The 21,753-nt window shown below is 40.3% G+C and overlaps 1 protein-coding gene across 1 annotated transcript in view; it reads right to left on the bottom strand.

Annotated features, from left to right (window-relative positions):
* Positions 1–21,753, bottom strand: part of SYTL5 (synaptotagmin like 5) — a 105,999-nt gene that overhangs the window by 76,294 nt on the left and 7,952 nt on the right. Inside the window, exon 2 of the mRNA XM_035002969.1 lies at positions 10,881–11,090. Within this exon, the coding sequence (XP_034858860.1) occupies positions 10,881–11,090 (210 nt within the window). The remainder of the gene's footprint in view (positions 1–10,880; positions 11,091–21,753) is intronic.

The raw sequence follows: 21,753 nt of genomic DNA, 5'->3' as shown, positions 1-21,753 counted from the left end.
AAAAACTCACAGATGAACTGCACAGCCTAGAAATAATAAAAAATCAAGAAAAAGGTATGTCACAAAGGCATAAAATATATGCAGACACTAGTCTGTCTTATCATTTAATATCATAAAATACATACAAATATATCATAAACAGTTAAAATTTATCAAAATTTACACAAAGACTTACAGACCATACATGGCACTATTTGCGGTTGAGAAAAATGTGAACAAATGTAAAGATGTAAATCATGACTGCATAAAATTATCTGTAGTATAAACTGTACTAATGTAGTAATTTTGTAGTCACCTCCTGTTGCTATTGTGCTGAGCTCAAGTGTTGCAAGTATCTACTTAGGATGCCATGTGACACTAATCATCTCTGCACGAACAGTTCATCTCTACAGTAAACTGTGTATCACAATAAGAAGTGATCCCTCATGGTTCTCATATTTGTTGGTTTAGTGCAATACCTCAAACTTCAAACGACATCATTGGACCCATACCAAGTACTACTAGTGATGCTGGAAGTGCTCCCAGGAAGTAGAGAAAAGTCACGGCATCATAAGGAAAAGACGAATTGCTTGATAGGCACACAAATTGAGGTCTGCAGCTGTGGTTAGCCACCAATTCAAGATATATGAATCCAGTGGAAGGACCATTATAAAAAAAGAAAAAGAAACTCATGAAGCTGTTGCTGCAGTTACAACCAGCAGGTGTGAAAACCTTGCACTTTTCGCAAAATACCTATCTCATACTGAAAAGGCAGTTTTTATGTAGGTGCAAGATTGCTGTAAGAAAGGCATAGCCTGGGCGCCTGGGTGGCTCAGTTGGTTAAGCGACTGCTTTCGGCTCGGGTCATGATCCTGGAGTCCCGGGATCGAGTCCCACATCGGGCTCCCTGCTCGGCAGGGAGTCTGCTTCTCCCTCTGACCCTCCTCCCTCTCATGCTCTCTGTCTCTCATTCTCTCTGTCTCAAATAAATAAATAAAATCTTTAAAAAAAAAAATTTAAAAAATAAAAAAAATTAAAAAAAAGAAAGGCATAGCCTATAGACTCCAATGATTTGGGGGGGAGGGGGATGACACCAGTATATGACAACCTAAAGCAAAAGAAAGGTGAAGGGTCTAAAGTTGGAGAATTTAATGCCAGCAAAGGATGGTTTGATAATTTTAGAAAGAGGTTTGCCTTAAGAAAAAAAAAGGCCAAGATAATAGGAGAAGCAGTTTTGGCCAACTAAGAGGCAGCAGATGAGTTCTCGGACACCACTTACAAACTCACTGAGGAGAAAGGATATCTGCTTGAATAAGTTTTTAATGCAGATGAAAGTGCCCTATTTTGGGCAGAAAATATGCCACGAAGGACATTTGTTAGTAATGAAGACAAATGAGCACTAGGATTTAAGGCAGGAAGGAATAGGCCGACTGTACTGTTTTGTGCAAATGCAGCTGGGTTTATGAACAGGACTGTCCTTATCTATAAAGCTGCTAACCCCCGAACCTTGAAGGGAAAAGATAAACATAAGCTGCTAGTGTTTTGGTTGTATAACAAGAAGGCCTGAATAATGAGAACCCTTCTTCTAAATTGGCTTCATCCATGCTTTGTCCCTGAAGTCAGGAAATACCTTGCCAGTAAGGGACTGCCTCTTAAAGTTCTTTGGATAGTGGACAATGCCCCTGGCTACCCAGAATCCCATGAGTTCAACACCGAGGGCATTGAAGTGGTCTATTTGCCCCTAAACATAATGTCTCTAATCCAGCCTCTAGATGAAAGGGTCATAAGGACATTTAAGGCTCATTATGCATGGTACTCTATGGAATGGCTTGTCAGCATTATGGAAGAGAACGGTGATAGAGAAAACATGAAAGCATGGGAGAACCACACCACTGAAGTGCCATCATTGTTAGAAGAAAAGCCATGAAAACCATCAAGCCCCGAACAATAAATTCCTGCTGGAGAAAACTATGTCCAGATGTTGTGCATGACTTCCCAGGATTTATACAGAAACAATCAAGGGAATCATGAAAGAGACTGTGGCTATGGCAAAGGGTGGGGGGTAAAGGGTTTCAAGGTATGAATCTTGGAGAAGTTCAAGAGCTGAAAGACACCATATCACAGGAATTAAGAGAAGATGACTTGATGGAGATGAGTGCTTCTGAACCAGTCCAGATGATGAAGAAGAAGATATAGAAGAAGTGGTGCCAGAAAACAAACTGACATTAGACAACTGGGCAGAAAAGTCTTGATTATTCAATATGGCTTTTGGCTTCTTTAACAACATGGACCCTTCTAAGACATGGGCACTACAACTAAAGCAAATGTTGGAAGAAGGATCGGTACCATATAGAAATATTTTTAGAGAAATGGAAAAGCAAAAAAGTCAGAAATTATGATGTATTTCTGTAAAGTTACACTGAGTGTGCCTGCCTCTCCTTCCTTCCCTTCCACCTCCTCTGCCTCTGCCACCCCTGAGACAGCAAGGTCTCCCCCGCCTCCTCCTCCTCCTCAGCCCACTCAACAAGAAGAAGACAAGAATAAAGACTTTTATGATGATCCACTTCCACTTAGCAAATAGTTAATAATCATCGTGCCATACAGTTAATAAACTTATATGTTCACACAGTTAACAAACTTATCTGTTATGTATGTGTGTGTCTGTGTGGAAATCTAATAACTGTACAAGAAACGTATGAGGTGTTTTTGTGTCATCATCATCATCAACGCCTAAGTATTTACCATGTAGAACACTGTGCACAAGACATGTACGGAAGTGGTTATACCTATCCTCACATAGACATAAGGTGAATGATCATCAATATATAATTAATAATGTATTAGTTTTCTTACTGTTTTCTAATTTTGCTTTCAAAGAATTACATTACCTTACATTAAGCTTCTCCCTCCTAGAGAAACTGCGTATCGGGCTATCATTACAGGTAAGTGGTTTTAGAAATGTAACAATGTTCCCAAAACTGTATTATTAATATAATACCGTACACCCTAAAAAATTTTTTTATAACAATTCATGCATTCGTGTATAGGCTAGGCTACCATGAAGCAAGAGTATCAATTACATTAGACTACCAAAAAGCAATCATATTGCTGCTTCTTCATTATCAATGCATGAGTAGTCATATCTACAAATAAATGTGAATTTCTTTTTCACATTATCTTCTTATTTTTGAGGTCTAATGTTAATGATATATATAATGTCTACTGTAATTTTTTAAAGATTTATTTATTTTAGGGGCACCTGGGTGGCTCAGTCATTAAGCATCTGCCTTCGGCTCAGGTCGTGATCTCAGGGTCCTGGGATCGAGCCCCACATCAGGCTCCCTGCTCAGCGGGAAGCCTGCTCCTCCCTCTCCCACTCCCCCTACTTGTGTTCCCTCTCTCGCTATATCTCTGTCAAATAAATAAATAAATAAAATCTTTTTAAAAAAAAGATTTATTTATTTTAGAGAGAGCACATGTGAACAGGGGGAGGGGCAGAGGAAGAGAGAATCCTCTGGCTGAGTGTGGAGCCAGATGCAGGGCTGGATCCCAGGACCCTGAGATCATGACCTGAACTGAAATCAAGAGTTAGCTGCTCAACTGACTGAGCCACCCCGGTGCCCCTAACATCTACAGTATTTTATATCATAGAAGACAATATTGGTATAGGTACAGACAGATGATCCATCCTGTAAACAGATGATGGAAACTTACAGTATTGATAAATATGATACAGTACTATAAATGTATTTTCTCTTCCCTATGATTTTCTTTCTTTTTTTTTTTTTTAAAGATTTTATTTTTTATTTGAGAGAGAGAATGAGAGAGAGAGAGCAGGAGAGGGGGGAGGGTCAGAGGGAGAAGCAGACTCCCCGCCGAGCAGGGAGCCCGATGCGGGACTCGATCCTGGGACTCCAGGATCATGACCTGAGCCGAAGGCAGTCGCTCAACCAACTGAGCCACCCAGGCGCCCACCCCTATGATTTTCTTAATAAAACGTTTTTTCTAGCTCACTTTACTTTCAAAATACAGTATGTAATACCTGTAACATACACAGTATGTGTTAATGAACTGTTTTTGTTATTGGTAAGCCTTCTGGTTAACAGAGGCTATTAAGGTTTCAGGGAGTCAAAAGTTATACATGGATTTTTTACTATGTGTGTGTGTGTGGGGGGGGGTCAGTGCCCCTAACCCACATTGTGCAAGGGTCAACAATACTTTCAAAAAAACAACAGCATAGTGACATCTGATTTCTTAACAGAAACACTGGAAACCAAAAGCCAATGGAATAATGTCTTCAAATGAGTGAAAATTAATACCCTCTAATCTAGAATTCAATAACCAGCAAAAACATGCTTGAAAATTAAGAACGAAATAAAGCATTGCTAAGAAAAATGAAAACTGAAAGTATTTATCACTAGAACTCCACTAAAGGAAATACTGAAGGGTACCCTTTAGGCAGAAGGAACATTCAGAGGTAAAAACTGAAAACATCCCAAATATCCATTAATTAGAATAGTATATGAATTCATGTCTATTTATAAAATGTAATATCATAAAAGAGTAAAAATGAAAATATGACTAATACGGGTAACAAAATACATTAATCTCACAAGTATCATGTTAACAAAAAGAAGTTATAAACAAACAAATACACATCACGTCACTGAATTTATATAGAGAAGTCAAAGCTAATCTATGGTGTTAGCAGGACAGTGTTTCTTTTTGGGAGATAAAAAGGGAGCAGTGACTGGGAGGAGGAACGGGAAATGCTCCTGGAATATTAGTAATGTTCTATTTCTTCACTGTAGCGATAGTTGTACAGAAATTGTGGTAATTCCCTAAGCTGTACAGTGCGTCTCAAGCAGGGACAACTTTTGCTCCTCAGGTGACATTTAGCAACATCTGCAGGAATTTTTCATTGTCACAACTGGAAGGTAGAGGAGAGGTACTGGCATCTAGTGGGTAGAGGCCGGGAATACTACTAAACATCCTATGATGCACTGCATGTTCTCTCACTCCCCAACAGAGGCACCCAAGATATCAGTAATGCTGAGATTGAGAAACTCTGCTGTATACTTGTTACTTGCGTGCTTTTGTGTATGTAAGTTAATTCGAATAAAAGAAACCAAAAAGGCCATCTGTGTATGTGTCAAAAAAAAAAAAAACAAGGATGTTAGTCTCTATCCAAGTTTTTCTATTTCTATTTCTTTGCTTCTCATTGGTTTTTAAATTTGATTTGTTGCCTTCTAGTGGTCACTAACAACTGAGAGGGAGAAAGCCTCCTACAAAACTGTGTAGAAACAAAACTAAAATTGAGGAAATTCCCCATTAATTTATTATTTCCTTGGTGACTTATTCTCTGACTCTACCAGAAGAGCCTTCATATCCAACTCTGAAATGCCAAATTAAGGGGAGTAGAATCGGAGAAAGCTATTATGACACACTCAGGCAAGCTTTCTAAGACGTGCCCAGGATTGAAAACAGCAGCTTGTACATTACTTACTTGACTCACAGATGTATCATGTTACTTTTCACCAGAAAGCAAAGTACATTATCGATAGTTTTTCCAAACAGGTAGATGGAGAAATAGCCAATGGAAACTGATTTCATGGGAAAATAAGAAGATATCCAAATTACTTTTGCATCCTAATTTGCAGATGATTAAAGTCCACTTAGGAAATGAATACAGATTTTGGACTTCTGGGGAAGTCCTCAGGAGGACCCTAAGCTCACCTTGTCCCACAGATACAAGTAGCTAACACCCGCATTAGTGTATGTAACCCAGAGAATGACCCAAAGACGGGTAGAACAGACTCTCCACAGCTAAATGTAGATAACAGGACACATCAAAGAGGGCAGGAAGGGCGGAGAGGCAGTTGGGAGGTAAACGGACCCACAGGACTGCCCCTGGGAGAGAGGGATACCAAGGGCGTGGAGAGGGGAGACGGACAGAAGAGGAGATCCCCACTCCAGGCACCCCAGGCATGGAGGACCTGCACCAGGAAGACAAATCCCCATAATATTCGGCTTTGAAAACCAGAGGGACCTAATTTTGTGAGTTCTTAGAATTGGCGGGGCTTAACACCTGGGACTTTAAGACTCAGAGGGCTTGGCTCTGGGACAGCCAGGAGGGCAAAAGGAAACTGAGTCCCCGTCCTTAAAGAGACAGCACCACCAAGAGCCCCACTGAGATACAGCACAGAAGCAGCAGTCTGAAAAATGCCTGGGGATATACGGGAGGGAGATTTGTTTCTTAATCTCAGAGCAACGTGCTGGAAGGGCAGGGATCACTGGGAGACTTCTTCAAGAACAAAAGGGTTGGTAGGCACCATTTCCCTCTCCCCCCACCAACCTAGACACACGGACACCTACAAGAACCAACTTGCTAACAGTGTGCCATGCCCTTTCATTCTCCTGTGAACCTGCCCCCTCCAATAAGCTTTTGACCAGAGCCCATCCAAAGCAGTGCCGTAAGCCTGGCAGTGTGCCAGCAGCCTCAACAGAGGCCAGCGCCACTCCAAAGTGACTCCTGTGCCAGGGAGAGGGGAAGTTAACCACACACACCAGTCCCACTGCAGCCCCAACAGTGGGCTGGGGGCAGACACCTGGTCTGACTGTAGAGCCTGCTTGTCACCAAAAGCAAAGGAGACAACACAGGGAGAGTGCCCTGCACTTCAGGGCTACTGCACTTCTGACAAATGCCTGGTCTGACTCACTTCAAGCCCAAGATGGCCCCAGACTGACCCACTAACACCACAGGGACCAAACCCTGCCCACAACAGGCAATGAGTGCCATTGCAAACAACTTGACTGAAGGCAAAAGCGGCTCAGCTCCAACAGTAGGGTGTACTCCCCACATAGGAGACAACCCTGAAACACCAGGTTCTGGTGAACAGGGGACATTACACGGCAGGGTACGAGAGGATTTCTTCTTCCTAAGGCTATTACTTTCAAGAGCAGGAGATGTAGGGGTGCCCAGCTGGCTCAGTTGGTAGAGCATGTGACTTTTGATCTTTGGGGTTACGAGTTCAAGCCCCGCCTTGGGCATGGAGACTACTTAAAAAACAAAACAAAACAAAACAAAACAAAACAAAAACAAAAAACAGGAGATGTAGCTGACTTTCCTAACACAGAAAGAGACATAGAGAATTAGACAAAATGAGGAGACATAGGATGGTCCCAAATGAGAGAACAGGGCAAAATCATAGCAAGAGAGCTTAATGAAATGGAGATAAATAATATGCCTGATAGAGAATTTAAAGTAATGGTCATAAAGATCCTCACTGGATTTGAGAGAGTGGAGGGCCATAGTGAGATTCTTAACAAACTGATAGAAAACAAAAAAAGAACCCATCACTCTGAAAAACAAACTGAGGGTTCTAGAGGGGAGGGGAGTGGGAGGATGGGTTAGCCTGGTGATGGGTATTAAAGAGGGCACGTTCTGCATGGAGCACTGGATGTTATACACAAACAATGAATCATGGAACACTACATCAAAAACTAATGATGTAATGTATGGTGATTAACATAATAAAAAAATTTTAAAAAAAAGAACCCATCAGAGATGAAGAATCCAATAAGTGAAGTTAAAAATACACTAGAGGGAATAGTATACTAGAGGAAGCAGAAGAATGGAGGACAGAGTAGTAGAAAGCAATCAAGCTGAACAGGAGAGAGAAAAAAAAAAAACAATAAAAAATGAAAAACAGACTTAGGGAACTCAGTGACACCATTAAGCATAATAACATTCACATTATAGGGACCCCAGAAGGAGAAGAGACAGAAAAGGGGACAGAAAATTTATTTGAAGAAATAAGAGCTGAAAACTTCCAAATCTGGGGAACAAAACAAAATTCCAGATCCAGGAGGGAGAGAGAGCCCACAACAAAATCAACCCAAGGAAGTCCACACCAAGACATGCAGTAATTAAAATGGCACAAAGTAATGATAAAGAGAGAATTTTAAAAGCAGCAAGAGAAAACAAAATAGTTACATAAAAGGGAAACTCCATAAGGCTATCAGCTGATTTTTTTTAGCAGCAACACTGTAGGCCAGAAGGGAGTGGCATGATATAGTCAAAGTGGTGAATGGAAAAAAAAAAAAAAAAAAACCTGCAGCCAAGAACACTCTATCCAGCAAGGCTATATCATTCAAAATAGGAGGAGAGATAAAGAGTATCTGAGACAAACAAAAATTAAAGGAATTCATGACCACTAAACCAGCCCTACAAGAAATGTTAAAGGAGACCCTGACTGGAAAAGAAAGACCATAAGCAGGAGTAGGAAAAGTAGGAAGTGCAATAGCAGTAAAATTAAGCATATCTATAAAAATCAGTCAAGGGAATCATAAAATAATAGAATGTCAAGTATGACAATACATACTTAAAATACTGGGGTGGGGGGCAAAGAATGGGTTCAACCCTGAGTGACCATCAACTTAATATAGACTGCTATAAGCATAAGATGTTATATACAAACCTAATGGTAACCACAAATCAAAAACTAGTAATACATATGCAAAAAATGAGAAAGGAATCCCAAGTATATCACTAAAGAAACCCAGCAAACCGTAAGAATAGAGAAAAAAAAAAAAGGAACAAAGAATGCCAAAAACAACCATAAAACAGGTAACAAAGTGGCAATAAATACATACCTATCAATAATTACTTTGAATGTAAGTGGACTAAACACTCCAATCAAAAGATATAGCGTGACAGAATTGATAAAAAAGGAAGACCCATCTATATGCTGCATACAAGAGACAGATTTCAAACCTAAAGACACAGGCAGATTGCAATTGAAGGGGTAGAAAGGCATTTATCATGCAAGTGGAAGTGAAAAGAAAGCCAAGGTGGCAATACTTACATCAGAGAAAATAGACTTTATGACAAAGACTATAACAAGAGACAAAGAAGGACTCTATATGAATAATAAGGGAGAAAGTCCAACAAGAAGATGTAACAATTGTAAATATTTATGCTCCCAACATGGCATCACCCAAAATACATAAAACAGTTAATAACAAACATAAAGGAACTAATCAATAGTAACACAATTATAGTAGGAAACTTTAATGCTCTACTCCCATCAGTGGACAGATCATCCGAACAGAAAATCAACAATGAAACAGTGGCTTTGAATGACACACTGGACCAGATAGATTTAACAGATATATTCAGAAATTCCATCCTAAATCAGAATACATATCCTTTTCATGTGCACATGGAACATTCTCCAGAACAGACCACATATTAAGCCACAGAACAAGTCTCAACAAATTAAAAAAAAACGGAAGTCATACCATGCATCTTTACTGACCACAACAATATGCACCTAGAAATCAGCCACAAGAAAAAATCTGGAAAGACCACAAATACATGGAGATTAAATGACAAGCTACTAAGCAATGAATGGGTCAACCAAGAAATCAAAGAGAAAATTAAAAGATACATGAAGACAAATGAATATGAAAACACAATGTTCCAAAATCTTTGGGATGCAGCAAAAGCTGTTCAATGAGGGAAGTTTATAGCAATGTAGGCCTACCTCATGAAGCAAGAAAACTCTCAAATAAACCACATAACTTTACACCTAAAGGAGCTAGAAAAGAACAAACAAAACCCCAAACCAGCAGAAGGAAGGAAATAACAAAGATTAGAGCAGAAATAAATGAAATAGGAACTAAAAAACAATAGAACAGATCAATGAAACCAGGAGCTGGTTATTTTGAAAAGAGCAATAAATACAATAAACCTCTAGCCAGACTCATCGAGAGAGAGAAAGAGAGAGAAGTCAAATAAACAAAGTCAGAAATGAAAGAAGAGAACAACCAACATGACAGAAATACAAAAGGATTATAAGAGAATATTATGGAAAATTATATGCCAACAAACTGGACAATCTAGAAGAAATGGATAAATTCATAGAAACATATAACTCCCCAAAACTAAATCAGGAAGAAACAAAAAATTTGAACAGATTATCAGCAACTGTAATTGAAAGAGTAATCAAAAAACTCCCAATAAGCAAGAGTCCAGGACCAGATGGCTTCACAGACATTAAGAAAAGTTAATATCTATTCTTCTCAAAGTACTCAAAAAATAGTAGAGGAAGGAAACCTTCCAGATTCATCCTATGAGGCCAGCTTTACCCTGGTACCAAAACAAGATAAAGATACTAAAAGAGAGAGAGGGAGGGAGAGGGAGAGAGAGAGAGAGAACACCACAGGCCAATATATCTAATGAGCATAGATGTAAAAATCCTCAACAAAATACTAACAAGCTGAATCCAACAATACATTAAAGAACTCATTCACCATAATTAACTGGGATTTATTCCTGGGATGCAAGGGTGGTTCAATATTCTCAAGTCAATCAATCAACATGATACATCACATAGATAAAAGATAAAAACCATATGATCATTTCAATAGATGCAGAAAAATTTTGCCCTTCAGCTGCTAAGGAGAGCAGGCTGGATATTTCATACCTCTAAGTGACCCCAAACCTCTAAGGATGGCCTTGGGGAGTTGCCTGTGCTTCTGAGAAGGCACGTGGAGTCCGGTGGGGCTAGAAGTGAAGAAAGCTCATGGGTGGTTTTCAAATGTAGGAGACCTCATTCTGTGAAGCTTCCAAATTTACTGCTTTATAGTTTTCAAAACTAAAAAGACCACTCTCTGTCTCTATTTTGCTCGTGTTTGCTCGCTCATGCTCACCACCGCCACCCCCGCCCAGCCCCCAGCCCCAGAATTCTACAAAGGCATTGCTGAGCCTGGGTTGGGCTAGATTTGAATTCTACTCTCTATCCTTAAATTTTAAACACTCCTTTCTTTTTTTCTTTCCCCACACCAAGCCCTTCAGTCATCAGATCTGGCTTTGCACACCAGGGCAAGAAACTCACGCGACTTTGGCACAGATAGTGCACTTCCAGCCGCCATCAAGGCCTGAGACCCGACACTCGCTGCACACTCTCAGGGAGCAGGCGGGGCACGGCTCTCCTCGGTCAAATATTAAGCCCAGGTTTCTCTGGCAGTGAACGCAGACTCTGTTGGTTTGTTGTTGAGTCTTCCCACTTCTACGTTTTGCTTCTAAGAGTTCATTTTTCAGCTTCCTGGAAGGAAAAAGGGGGAAAAAAATCACTTAATAAAAAAAGAAAACAGGAGAGGAGCTCTCTTCATTGAAGCGGTATTTTCATTTGGAAGAGGATTTGAAAGAATCAGGTAGTCAGAGCCAGATACTTTCAGAAAACACAATTTCTCTCTCTTGAATCAACAATCCTTTGATATCAGTAGTTGAAAAACATAGCGCTTATGTCTTAGCATTTGAATTTTGACATCTTCCACTAGCACTACGATTTTGCTCTTGGTACTTCCTGCCATTCTATCTTAACTTCTTCAAGTAGGTCTTTAACACCCTAACAATGGAGCACAACCCACCTGGCAGCTTGCACAATACCATGTTCCTTACCTGTCTAGATATACTACGTGAAGCAAGAGTGTGAAATCAAGCTTGGCAACGTTGATACTTCCCTTAAGTGATCCCATAGAGAGTTTTCCGACATGTCCCGCCATTTCAGATCTCAACACTGTGCTTAGCATTTGAGGTTTTCTAACAACTTCCACCGACCTCTGGCTTTTGCTGTCAGGTATGCCTCGGTTTGAATCTAGGTTCTGTCATGAATTAGCTGTGCAACCTGAGGCAAAGATTCACCCACTACACCTTGGTTTCTTGATTTCTAAAATGGGGGTAATTGGGGCACCTGGGTGGCTCAGTTGTTAAGCGTCTGCCTTCGGCTCAGGTCATGATCTCAGGGTCCTGGGATCGAGCCCCGCGTCAGGCTCTCTGCTCAGCAGGAAGCCTGCTTCTCCCTCTCCCGCTCCCCCCTGCTTGTGTTCCCTCTCTCGCTGCGTCTGTCAAATAAATAAAATCTTTAAAAATAAAATAAAATAAAATGGGGGTAATAATGTTCTTACATGATTTTTTTTTAAGATTTTATTTTATTTATTTGAAAGAGAGAGTGAGAGAGAGAGCCCAAGAGGGGGTAGGGTCAGAGGGAGAAGCAGACTCCCCGCTGAGCAGGGAGCCCGACGTGGGACTCGATCCTGGCACTCCGGGATCATGACCTGAGCCGAAGGCAGTCACTTAACCAACTGAGCCACCCAGGCACCCCCTTACCTGATTGTTTTTAAGATTAAACAAGATGATATATGTAAAGGTACCAGCATGGTGCCCGGCATATACGAAGTAAATGCTAGTTACATGTCCCTTCTTTTACTACCTGACATGTAATTTTTTTAAATAAACACATTAGAAACAAGCTATTCAAAGTGATGCGACACCAGCATCAGGGAACTTATTGGGAATGAAGAATCTCAGGCCCCACCTCAGACCTACTGGATCAGATTCTGCATATTCACAAAATCTCCAGGTGATCAGAGTTTGAGAAGCATAGCTTTGGAACATTTGGGCTCAAATCTGGCTATAGGCTGGAATCACCTGGGAAGATTTTAAAAAATAGTGATTCTCGAGTCTCACCCTTCTCCCTGCCAGACTCTGATGGCATTTTTTTTTTTAAGTGTGACTATTTATTCTAATATACTGCCAAATTTGGAAGACACTACTCTAAAAGATAGGTTCATCTCCACTTAAACGTTTCAGAGACATGCTGTTCCTTTATGTTATCCATTTCCAGTCCCTTTAAAAAAAAAAAAAAAAGATTTATTTGAGAGAGAGAGATCTTGCACATGAGCAGGGGGAGGGGCAGAGAGAGGGAGACGGCGAGAATCTCCAGCAGACTCCCTGCTGAGCGCAGAGCCTGAAGCAGGACTCGAGCTCATGACCCTGAGATCATGACCTGAGCCAAAATCAAGAGTCAGACACTTAACCAACTGAGCCACCCAGGCACCCCTCCAGTCCCTTCTTGAACACAACATTTCTATGTTCCAGAAAAAATAAACATCCCAGAATCATTCCACACATCTCATATCATTTCCTTTTACATTTGTGGTACTGAGCTTTGTTATACCAGACTAGACTAGCATCTCCCCAAAAGCAGGAATGACGACTTTAGTTTCTTGAGTATACTGCTCATGACCCAATTCTGTGCTAGATGTATAAGGTACTTAAATGTTATAAACTATTTATTAACTCTTTGGGGTCTTCAAAATAACTTGTGAAGTATTACATCATTCACGTTAAAGATAGTGAGCAGTATACATAAAACCAGAAACCAGGTCTTCTAATTCCTAGCCTAATGAGAGATTTCTAAATGGGAATTTAAAAAGGGAGGAGTAAGGTTTCTAAAACCTTTGATTAATTGTATCCTCCATTCATCCAATGAACATTTCTCGAGTGTCTATTGTATGCCAGGCATTCTGGTACTCAGAGACAAGAATGAGTCAAAACAGGATATCTGTTAAGAAATTCCCATTAGCCTCATGTTAGTCAAGAAGAGGACAAACCACACAAGATGATTCCTGTGTTACAACAGGCAGATATAGAGTGCTCTTAGGTCCTCATTCTTATCTACCAGAACACAAACAATAACCCACAACAAATTTTCCTAATTCCTGATTTAGAGCTTACAAAGTACCCTTATGTCCTTTTTTTCATGAACAACTGGCTTATGAAATTGAATGTAAGAAAAGCTCCACACAATTTACTTTTGAAAACTTGCAGAAGCTTTAAAATAACAGAATGAGTTCTCATTTGAAAACCACAATTGTATTTCTGGAAAATCACAACAGATGTTTGAACACCTCAGGGCATAAGAGACACAAAACACTACTTATTCGAAATCTACAACAATGCATGCAACAATGACAAAGAAACAAGGTAATTAAAATGGGTAGAACAAAGATAGCAATTATGAGTAGCAGTCCTATCTGAATAGGCTGCTGGGCTGAAGAGTAATAAATGGAGAAAATAGGGGTATTCCAGGACATTCCAGAGGCAAATTCTCGTGTGGAAAAAAAATTCCATGAGCAGGTGCCTGAATCACTTCAACTTACCAGTTCCTTAATCACTTAGTAGGTCCTTAGAGTGGGTGAGACCACTTGGAGAAATTATGGCCATAAACTGAAACATTTTCTTAAGATTTTATTTATTTATTTGAAAGAAAGAGAGAGAGAGAGCACACAAGTGGGGGGTAGGAACAGAGGGAGAAGGAGAGGGAGAAGCAGACCCCCACGCTGAGCAGGGAGCCTCACACAGCACTTGATCCCAGGACGCTGGGATCATGACTTGAGCTGAAGGCGACGCTTAACCGACTGAGCCACCCAGGCGCCCCGGCCCTGAAACATTTTCATTGCATCTTTCTTTGTGCTCCACTGACAGGACTCTATTTAGCAATCAGGTTTCATCTAGTTCAGTTCTAGAGTCTGAAAAGACCTGGGGCCCCATGTAAATCAGGCCATGAGGAAGCAGGAATTTAAAGGTCCCAACACACTAGTCAGCACATTTTTAAGGCAATTGGTGCTAATTGTCCCACATATCCTGGGAGCTATCTGAGTTTGTGGGAAAGGATGGAAAGAATTCCACAGGCCGGCACAAAATACTAAACGGCCTGATTTTTCAGATCGCTTAGAAATTGACCTAATTTAATCATGCCTAGGATAATTTACATGAAATGGACATAGCCATTTTCAGACACTCAAGAGGAGAAAGGTTAGAGGGAGGGCAACTGGAACTAGGAAAAAAAGTATGCAAGTGGAGAATTGGTATCAAGGAGAAAGGGAGTACTGGGAGCCTGGAGAGAGGAATAGGATGGGAGATGTCTTTTCCCTCTGCTTTACTATCCCTCTGCTTTACTAACCCTCTGCTTTACTAACAAAGCAAGGTAGGCCTTATTTGGTTCCTATATTGGCTGACCCAGTCTGAGAAATGTATCTGAGGAAGATGACTTTTTGGGCTTCAAGCACAGTATCAGTTCATCTCCCGCACCCACATAGGCTAGAAATGCTTCTGGTTCCAAGTAACAGGCTTAAAAATAGGCTTCATTTTTTACCCACATAACAAGAAATCCAGAATTAGGCAGTTCTTACATTAGTTCAGCTGCAAATCAGGTCATTGAGGGACTCAGGATCCTTTCATCCTGAAGGTCCCCTATCTTCAAGTTGTGGCTTATCGTTCTTATGCAAACTGGCCAGCCGGCTCCAGAATAGCATCCGTGTTTAAGACAGGAGGAAGGGGCAAGCTGTGTCGGCTGTACCTGTCTCTTGACAGAAAAATGAAAGTTCACTGGGAATTCCCCCCCATCAGAGTTCTCCTTAGGTTCCCCTGATCGGACAGTGTCCTATCACCACCTCTAGCTGCAAGGGAGGCTGGGAAAGTGGAACGAGTCAGACCGAACAGTCCTGCCTCTTGACATTAAACGTGGTCCTGTGACTAACACTGGTCTCTGAAATGTGGGATGTGATTCCAGGTAAAAGCTTTAAAAGCGAGTGCATGGTTTACCACATGCCATCTTCTTTGCATGGAGAATGGCAATGTCCCAAATAGTGTCTACTCTTTGTCTGAGTCCTGGTCTGAGGATGCTACAAAAGAGAGTACTCAGCTGTTTTGTTATGGACAGGCAGCACGAATGAGAAATAAACCTTCATGGTTTTAAGCCACTAAGAGTTTGGGGCTGTTACTGTAGCATCACTTAGCCCATCCTGATAAGTCCAGCCTAGTTCTTCATCTGGCTGCTTCATCTGACTTCCCTGTATCCTTTTTATTTTGGTTTTACTGCTGCTTCCCCAAAGAGGCTTTCTCTGACCACCAAATCTACAGCAGATACCCATCTTATTCTCACTCACAGAACCGTGTTTTTTCCTTATAGCACTTACTGTAATTTTTTTTTACTTACTGTAATTTTTAATTGTACATTTGGCTGTTTTTACTGGTTTAATGTTTGTCTTGCCAATTCCTCTATAATCTCCGTGAGGGCAAGACTATATCTGTTGTGTTTAGCTATGCATCTTATAGCACATAACCTAGTGCCTGGAACATAACAGATACCATTTGATTGAATGGATAAAAGAAAGCATAAGCACAAGCTAGCAAGTGCTAGAGGAAGAGGAAGAGGGAGGAAAGGAAGGAGAAAAAAAAAGGTAAAGAGTGAAGGGAAGGAAGGAAAACTCAGCCGTGCTGCTAACTAGATGGCACTGGGCATTCAAGTTAACCTCTCTGGGTCTCAGTTACTTCAACTTCAAAATAAAGATAATGATGTCTTTCATATCTTCCTCCAAGGCTGTTTACAGGAGTCAGGGGCAATAAAGTATGGCAGGGTGTTCTGTAAATTATAAAGGGCTTTACAATATGAAGCCATCATTATTAAAAGGAGAATGAGAAGAGAAAAATATGTACAATGTTGGGTCTACTGAGAATAAAGTCAAATTAAAATTGGCTAAAACTGAGATCAAACACACTCTGAAAAAGTAATTCCAGCCTGAGAAAACTACAAAAACTGTTCTCAATTATTCATTAAGAACTTCCCAAACTTTCTCTGTCTTCCTTAACTTTATTCCTACACTGTTGTTCAGAAAGAAAAACCATTTTGATTCGTGCCAATATAAGAAATCTAACCAATTACTCCATTTGTTCTTGTCTGGAGAGAATCAAAGAGTGTGGGAGATGGATGGAAAAGTGTAGTAGAGATAAATACGGACCCAAATCAACAGTTAAAACCTGATGAAAAATAAAAATAAAAAAAAGTTGAAGACATTTAATACCAGCTAACACCAATTCTTTATTTGAGATGAACTCAGGATGCTCTTGCGTTTTAAAATATTAGTTTATTCCTTAGATTTCCTTGTTGCTACACAGATGTGCTGATATTAACATGCAAATTGATGACCCATATGTAATTGAAATCTTAAAGACTGAAGAGATAAACTATCTCAGCTGTAGTTAAATGATAGAATCTTTTCCCTGCTATATCCTGTGAGACACTGAATTCATTTTTTTCCATCCCATCATCAAAAATGTTCAATGCATTACAAAGACTGCCTGCTTTATCATTGCATAGACATACTCCTTTCAAATCAGGAATTGCTTTCATTAAAATTCCTGTCACATTTGTGTGGCATTCTTTTTCTTTTGTTACCCTGTCTAGACTCAATTGTACTGAACATTATTTTGCACCGAAGAAGACAAGAATTTTGGAATGGAAGCAAATAGCTGCCTGGAAGAGGAAGCTATAAATAACAGTTCACCAAGCATCTTTGATCCCTTGATGCCTTCAACAATCCCCCCGTCTCATCTAGCAGAACACATCAAGGCCCAAGAGAGTTAACAAATAAGCAAGCACTATATCGTGGCCCAGAGCATAGGGCTCTGAAGGCAGACTGCCTGGGTTCAAATCCTGGCCTTGTCTCTTTTTATATCTGAGACTTTAAGAAAATTATGTAACTTCTCAGTGCCTCAAAATACTCCTGTAAAAAAGAATCATAATAGTTGCAACCTCGTAAGGTTGTTGTGTGCATTAAGGAAGATAATGTTGTGAACGTTGAGGGAAGTGTTAAGCCCAGCTTGATATGTTGTGATTATGAAATAGGCAATTCTGGTAGGTGTTTCTCCATAGCTCTTCTCCTCTTCCGTATTAGTGGCATGTCTAACTACGTTCGTGGCCGCTCAGAATAAAGACTACATTTCCCAGTATCCCCTGCAGTTAGGTTTGTCATGAGACTAAATGTTGGCTCATGGGATGTGATCAGAAATGATATAGGCAACCTCTAGGTCAGGACCTTAAAGGGAAAGGGCTATCCCTTTCCCTTGAACCCCTCTTCCCTCTCAGAGGCTGGGATGAGAACAGAGGAGTGAGCCATCTTGGATTATGAGCTAAACCGTCAAGGCGGTGGAACAACAAAAAAGACAAGGTGCCCAGACCCATTCTATAATGGAGCCACCAGAACAGTATCACAAAGCTGCCAACCAACCCAGGCTTTTCTACTAAAGAGCAATATATTTCCATCTTATTTAAGCTGTTATTATAACATGTCTCTGTCACCCACAGCCAAAACTATTTTACAACAAATATAATAAGAACTCAGTAAATATTAGGTCTTTTCAGTATTGTCCACTTACAAAAATGTTGCTATCGGGATGCCTGGGTGGCTCAGTCGGTTAAGTGTCTGCCTTCGGCTCAGGTCAATATAACTTTATTATATTGAATTGCAGTAAGAGATACCATGATACTAATCCCTGGGAAGCTTCCTGGGATGGAGTTCCGCATCGGGCTCCCTGCTCAGCGGGAAGTCTGCTTCTCCCTCTGCCTGCCGCTCCCCCTGCTTGTGTGTGCCCTCTATCTGACAAATAAATAAATAGAATCTTTAGAAAAAAATGTTGCTATCAGGTTCTGCTTCAGCTTCTGCTGCAAGGCCTGCACTCTAAATCCTTCTCTAGAACTAGAGTTTGATATTCCTTTGAGAGAGCAAAACCACAGTGACTGATGAAAAGTATTGTTAAACCAGAAACAATGAGACAAAAATGACTGAAATAATATACACAGGCAAAATAATGTCACAGCAGCCTAATGCCAAGGGCTGCAGAGCTCCTAGCATTCCCATCTTTCATTCGCATCCAGAGGCAATGCCATCAACACTGGGCTGGGGCTAGCTCATAATTGCCTAAGGAAAATCCAGGGGTGATCAGATCTCCTTTCTGTATTCTGGTTATAAAAATACTTTTTTCATTTTGGTTGTCACTTCTGTGTGCAGAATCTATTTTTAAAACCTAAACAGCACAACACAGCCACGATAACCACAGCCGCTCTGTTTTACACATTAAGCATTGGCAGCATCCTATGAGAAAGACATTACGATTCCCATTTTAGGAATAAGAAAATGGAATCTCAGGTAGGAAACTTGCTATGGATCACAGGGTTAGTAAGTGTTGCCATCAGGATTCAGGTCCAGCATTTCATTTTTTTGAAAGAGTTTATTTATTTATTTGACAGAGAGAGAGAGACAGTGGGAGAGGGAACACAAGCAGGGGGAGTGGGAGAGGGAGAAGCAGGCTTCCCACGGAGCAAGGAGCCCGATGCAGGGCTCGATCCCAGGACCCCGGGATCATGACCGGAGCCGAAGGCAGACGCTCAACCGACTGAGCCACCCAGGCGCCCCAGGTCCAGCATTTTAGATTTCAAAATCTGCACTCTTCCCCAAGATTCCTCTTGATTCTTATTCTGTTAACATATTTTTGCTCAGAAAGGACACTGCACTTATCAATAACTGCTATTTTTTTCCTAGTTTTGCAAAACCATGCTAAGCACCCTCAAAGGTAAACCTCAATAAACATGAAGGGTTGCTGCTGTCTGACTTCTCCCACCAAAAGCCATCTGTCCAAGTAGCCTCTTATCACAAAGTCAAACATTCCTCAATGGGGCTGTTCTTCAACAAACACCCCTCTGGTCCTAATAAACTTTATATAGCTTTTGATTTGCTTTCAAATCAAAGACTACTAAAAAGAATCAAGACCATGTGAGAATTGGGGAAAAGTTCGGTCCAGATAGAAAGCTACTTCAGAGAAAGTAATGAAGAACAGGATTGAAACTACACTTGTCTAGACAAAGAAATCTTGTGAATTGTGCCAATCTAATGTGTTTAGAAATTGTCCCAAGGAGAGAGGGCATTGTGGAATCTTCATGTCTGCAAATGACGCCAAGCACTTCCTGGTAATAAAACACTCAGCTCATAGGAATATACCAGGAGATCTCACAAAGCCATGTAAACAGACGAACAACTGTTTACTAACTACAGTCTGAAAATTATTGCAGAAACTGATCTCATATGTAATGAGCAAACCAAGTCTTGGAATGTCTTGGAATAACTAAATATTAATAGCTATTGTCTCGATTTCCTGGCCCAATGAGGAACAAGGATGTGTTTTGCTAATCTGAAATCCAAAGGATACCTTTCTTGAGTATCAAAAACTGCAGAAAGTCCTGTTACCAATATGGTAAATCATTCAGAAAAAGAAGAGGTAGAGATAGAATTCGCATAGCAAAAAAGAAAAAAACATGGATAAATTACAGGGCTTTTAAAGATTATTGCTCTGACATTGCAAGGATTATCTTGATGGGAGGAAATGGGGCAGTCATACACCAAAAAAGATAAAGAGAACATGTTGCCCTTGAAAAATTCTTGAAGACTACTTCTGCTACTGAATACAGGCACACACTAGTTTAAATTTTTATAACCATAGAGCTGACATTTATTCTAAAATGTCTATAAACTGAAATTGTGTAAACTAAATTATTTTAAATGCAGTAAGGAAGGACTTATATGCTCACCAAAGACAGCTGTCAGTACTTGATTTTTCCCATTTTACCTCTTTAGGTTGTGCTTATGGGAACTCATATTTTCATAGCTAAAGGTGATTACAAAAAAACCCACTTCCAACAGTTTTTCTAGTTACCAGTAGCAGTACATAGTACAAGGGATGTCAAGTCAGCATTTCTTCAAAATTCATTGAGATGAATACAAATATCGTTTTCTTTATGCGCTATTTTTTTTAAACCAAAGCTAACTTTATTATATTGAATTGCAGTAAGAGATACCATGATGTTTGCTTCATTGAAATTCACCTCTGACAATTGCTTTCAGATTCCATGAAAAGGAAGATGAGATCTGTGCTGAGTAATAAACAAATCTAATTAATAATTCTTTTTTTTTTAAAGATTTTATTTATTTATTTGAGACAGAGAGAATGAGAAAGAGAACACATGAGAGGGGGGAGGGTCCGAGGGAGAAGCAGACTCCCTGCCAAGCAGGGAGCCCGATGCAGGACTCGATCCCGGGACTCCAGGATCATGACCTGAGCCGAAGGCAGTCGCTTAACCAACTGAGCCACCCAGGCGCCCTCTAATTAATAATTCTTAATTACACCCATTTTTTTCAGATTGCTGGTTGTTTCCCAATATTCCCTCTACTCTTTTATGCCAGTACAAACCCCAAATGTGAGTTGGTTACATGGCAACCCAGAAGAATACATTTCCCAGTGACATATCCAAGCTCCCTTGCAGCTACGTATAGTCATGTGACAGAAAGGAAATTCAACAAGCAGAAATTGTCTCTGGGAAGAGGGTGAGTTTTTAAAGTTAAAATTACATGTATTTTCTAATTTTCTATAATGAATATATTACATCTATAATGAAAATGTACAAGAAAATATTAAATATTTCTTTAATTGGATTGAGGATTTAGGATATAAAAAATATTGTAGACATTGATACCCTTTTCAGATCCTAGTGAGTTTAAACACTTTTGAAAATGTGTTTATATATATATATATACACATATATATACATATATACATATATACAAGTTTCATTAATTTTAGACATTTGCATGGAATGTTTACGAATTATTAGTAAATGTGGGGTGCCTAGGTGGCTCAGTCGGTTAAGAGACTGACTCAATTTCGGCTCAGGTCCTGATCTCAGGGTCCTGGGATTGAGCGCTGCATTGGGCTGTGCGCTCAGCTGGGAGTCTGCTTCTCTCTCTCTCCCTCTCCTTCTGCCCCTCCCCCCCTGCTCAAGGACTCTCTAAAATAAATAAATCTTTTTTTTTTTTTAAGATTTTATTTATTTGAGAGAGAGAGAGAATGAGAGACAGAGAGCACGAGAGGGAAGAGGGCAGAGGGGGAAGCAGACTCCCCGCTGAGCAGGGAGCCCGATGTGGGACTCGATCCCGGGACTCCAGGATCATGACCTGAGCCGAAGGCAATCGCTTAACCAACTGAGCCACCCAGGCACCCTAAAATAAATAAATCTTAAAAAAAAGAAAAATTAG

The sequence above is a fragment of the Mirounga leonina genome, unplaced genomic scaffold (assembly GCF_011800145.1).
Source record: "Mirounga leonina isolate KUSES-001 unplaced genomic scaffold, KU_Mleo_1.0 Mir_101609, whole genome shotgun sequence".
Taxonomy (NCBI): domain Eukaryota; kingdom Metazoa; phylum Chordata; class Mammalia; order Carnivora; family Phocidae; genus Mirounga; species Mirounga leonina.
The sequence above is the reverse complement of the archived record's forward strand: the minus strand, read 5'-3'. Positions and strand labels throughout refer to the sequence as shown.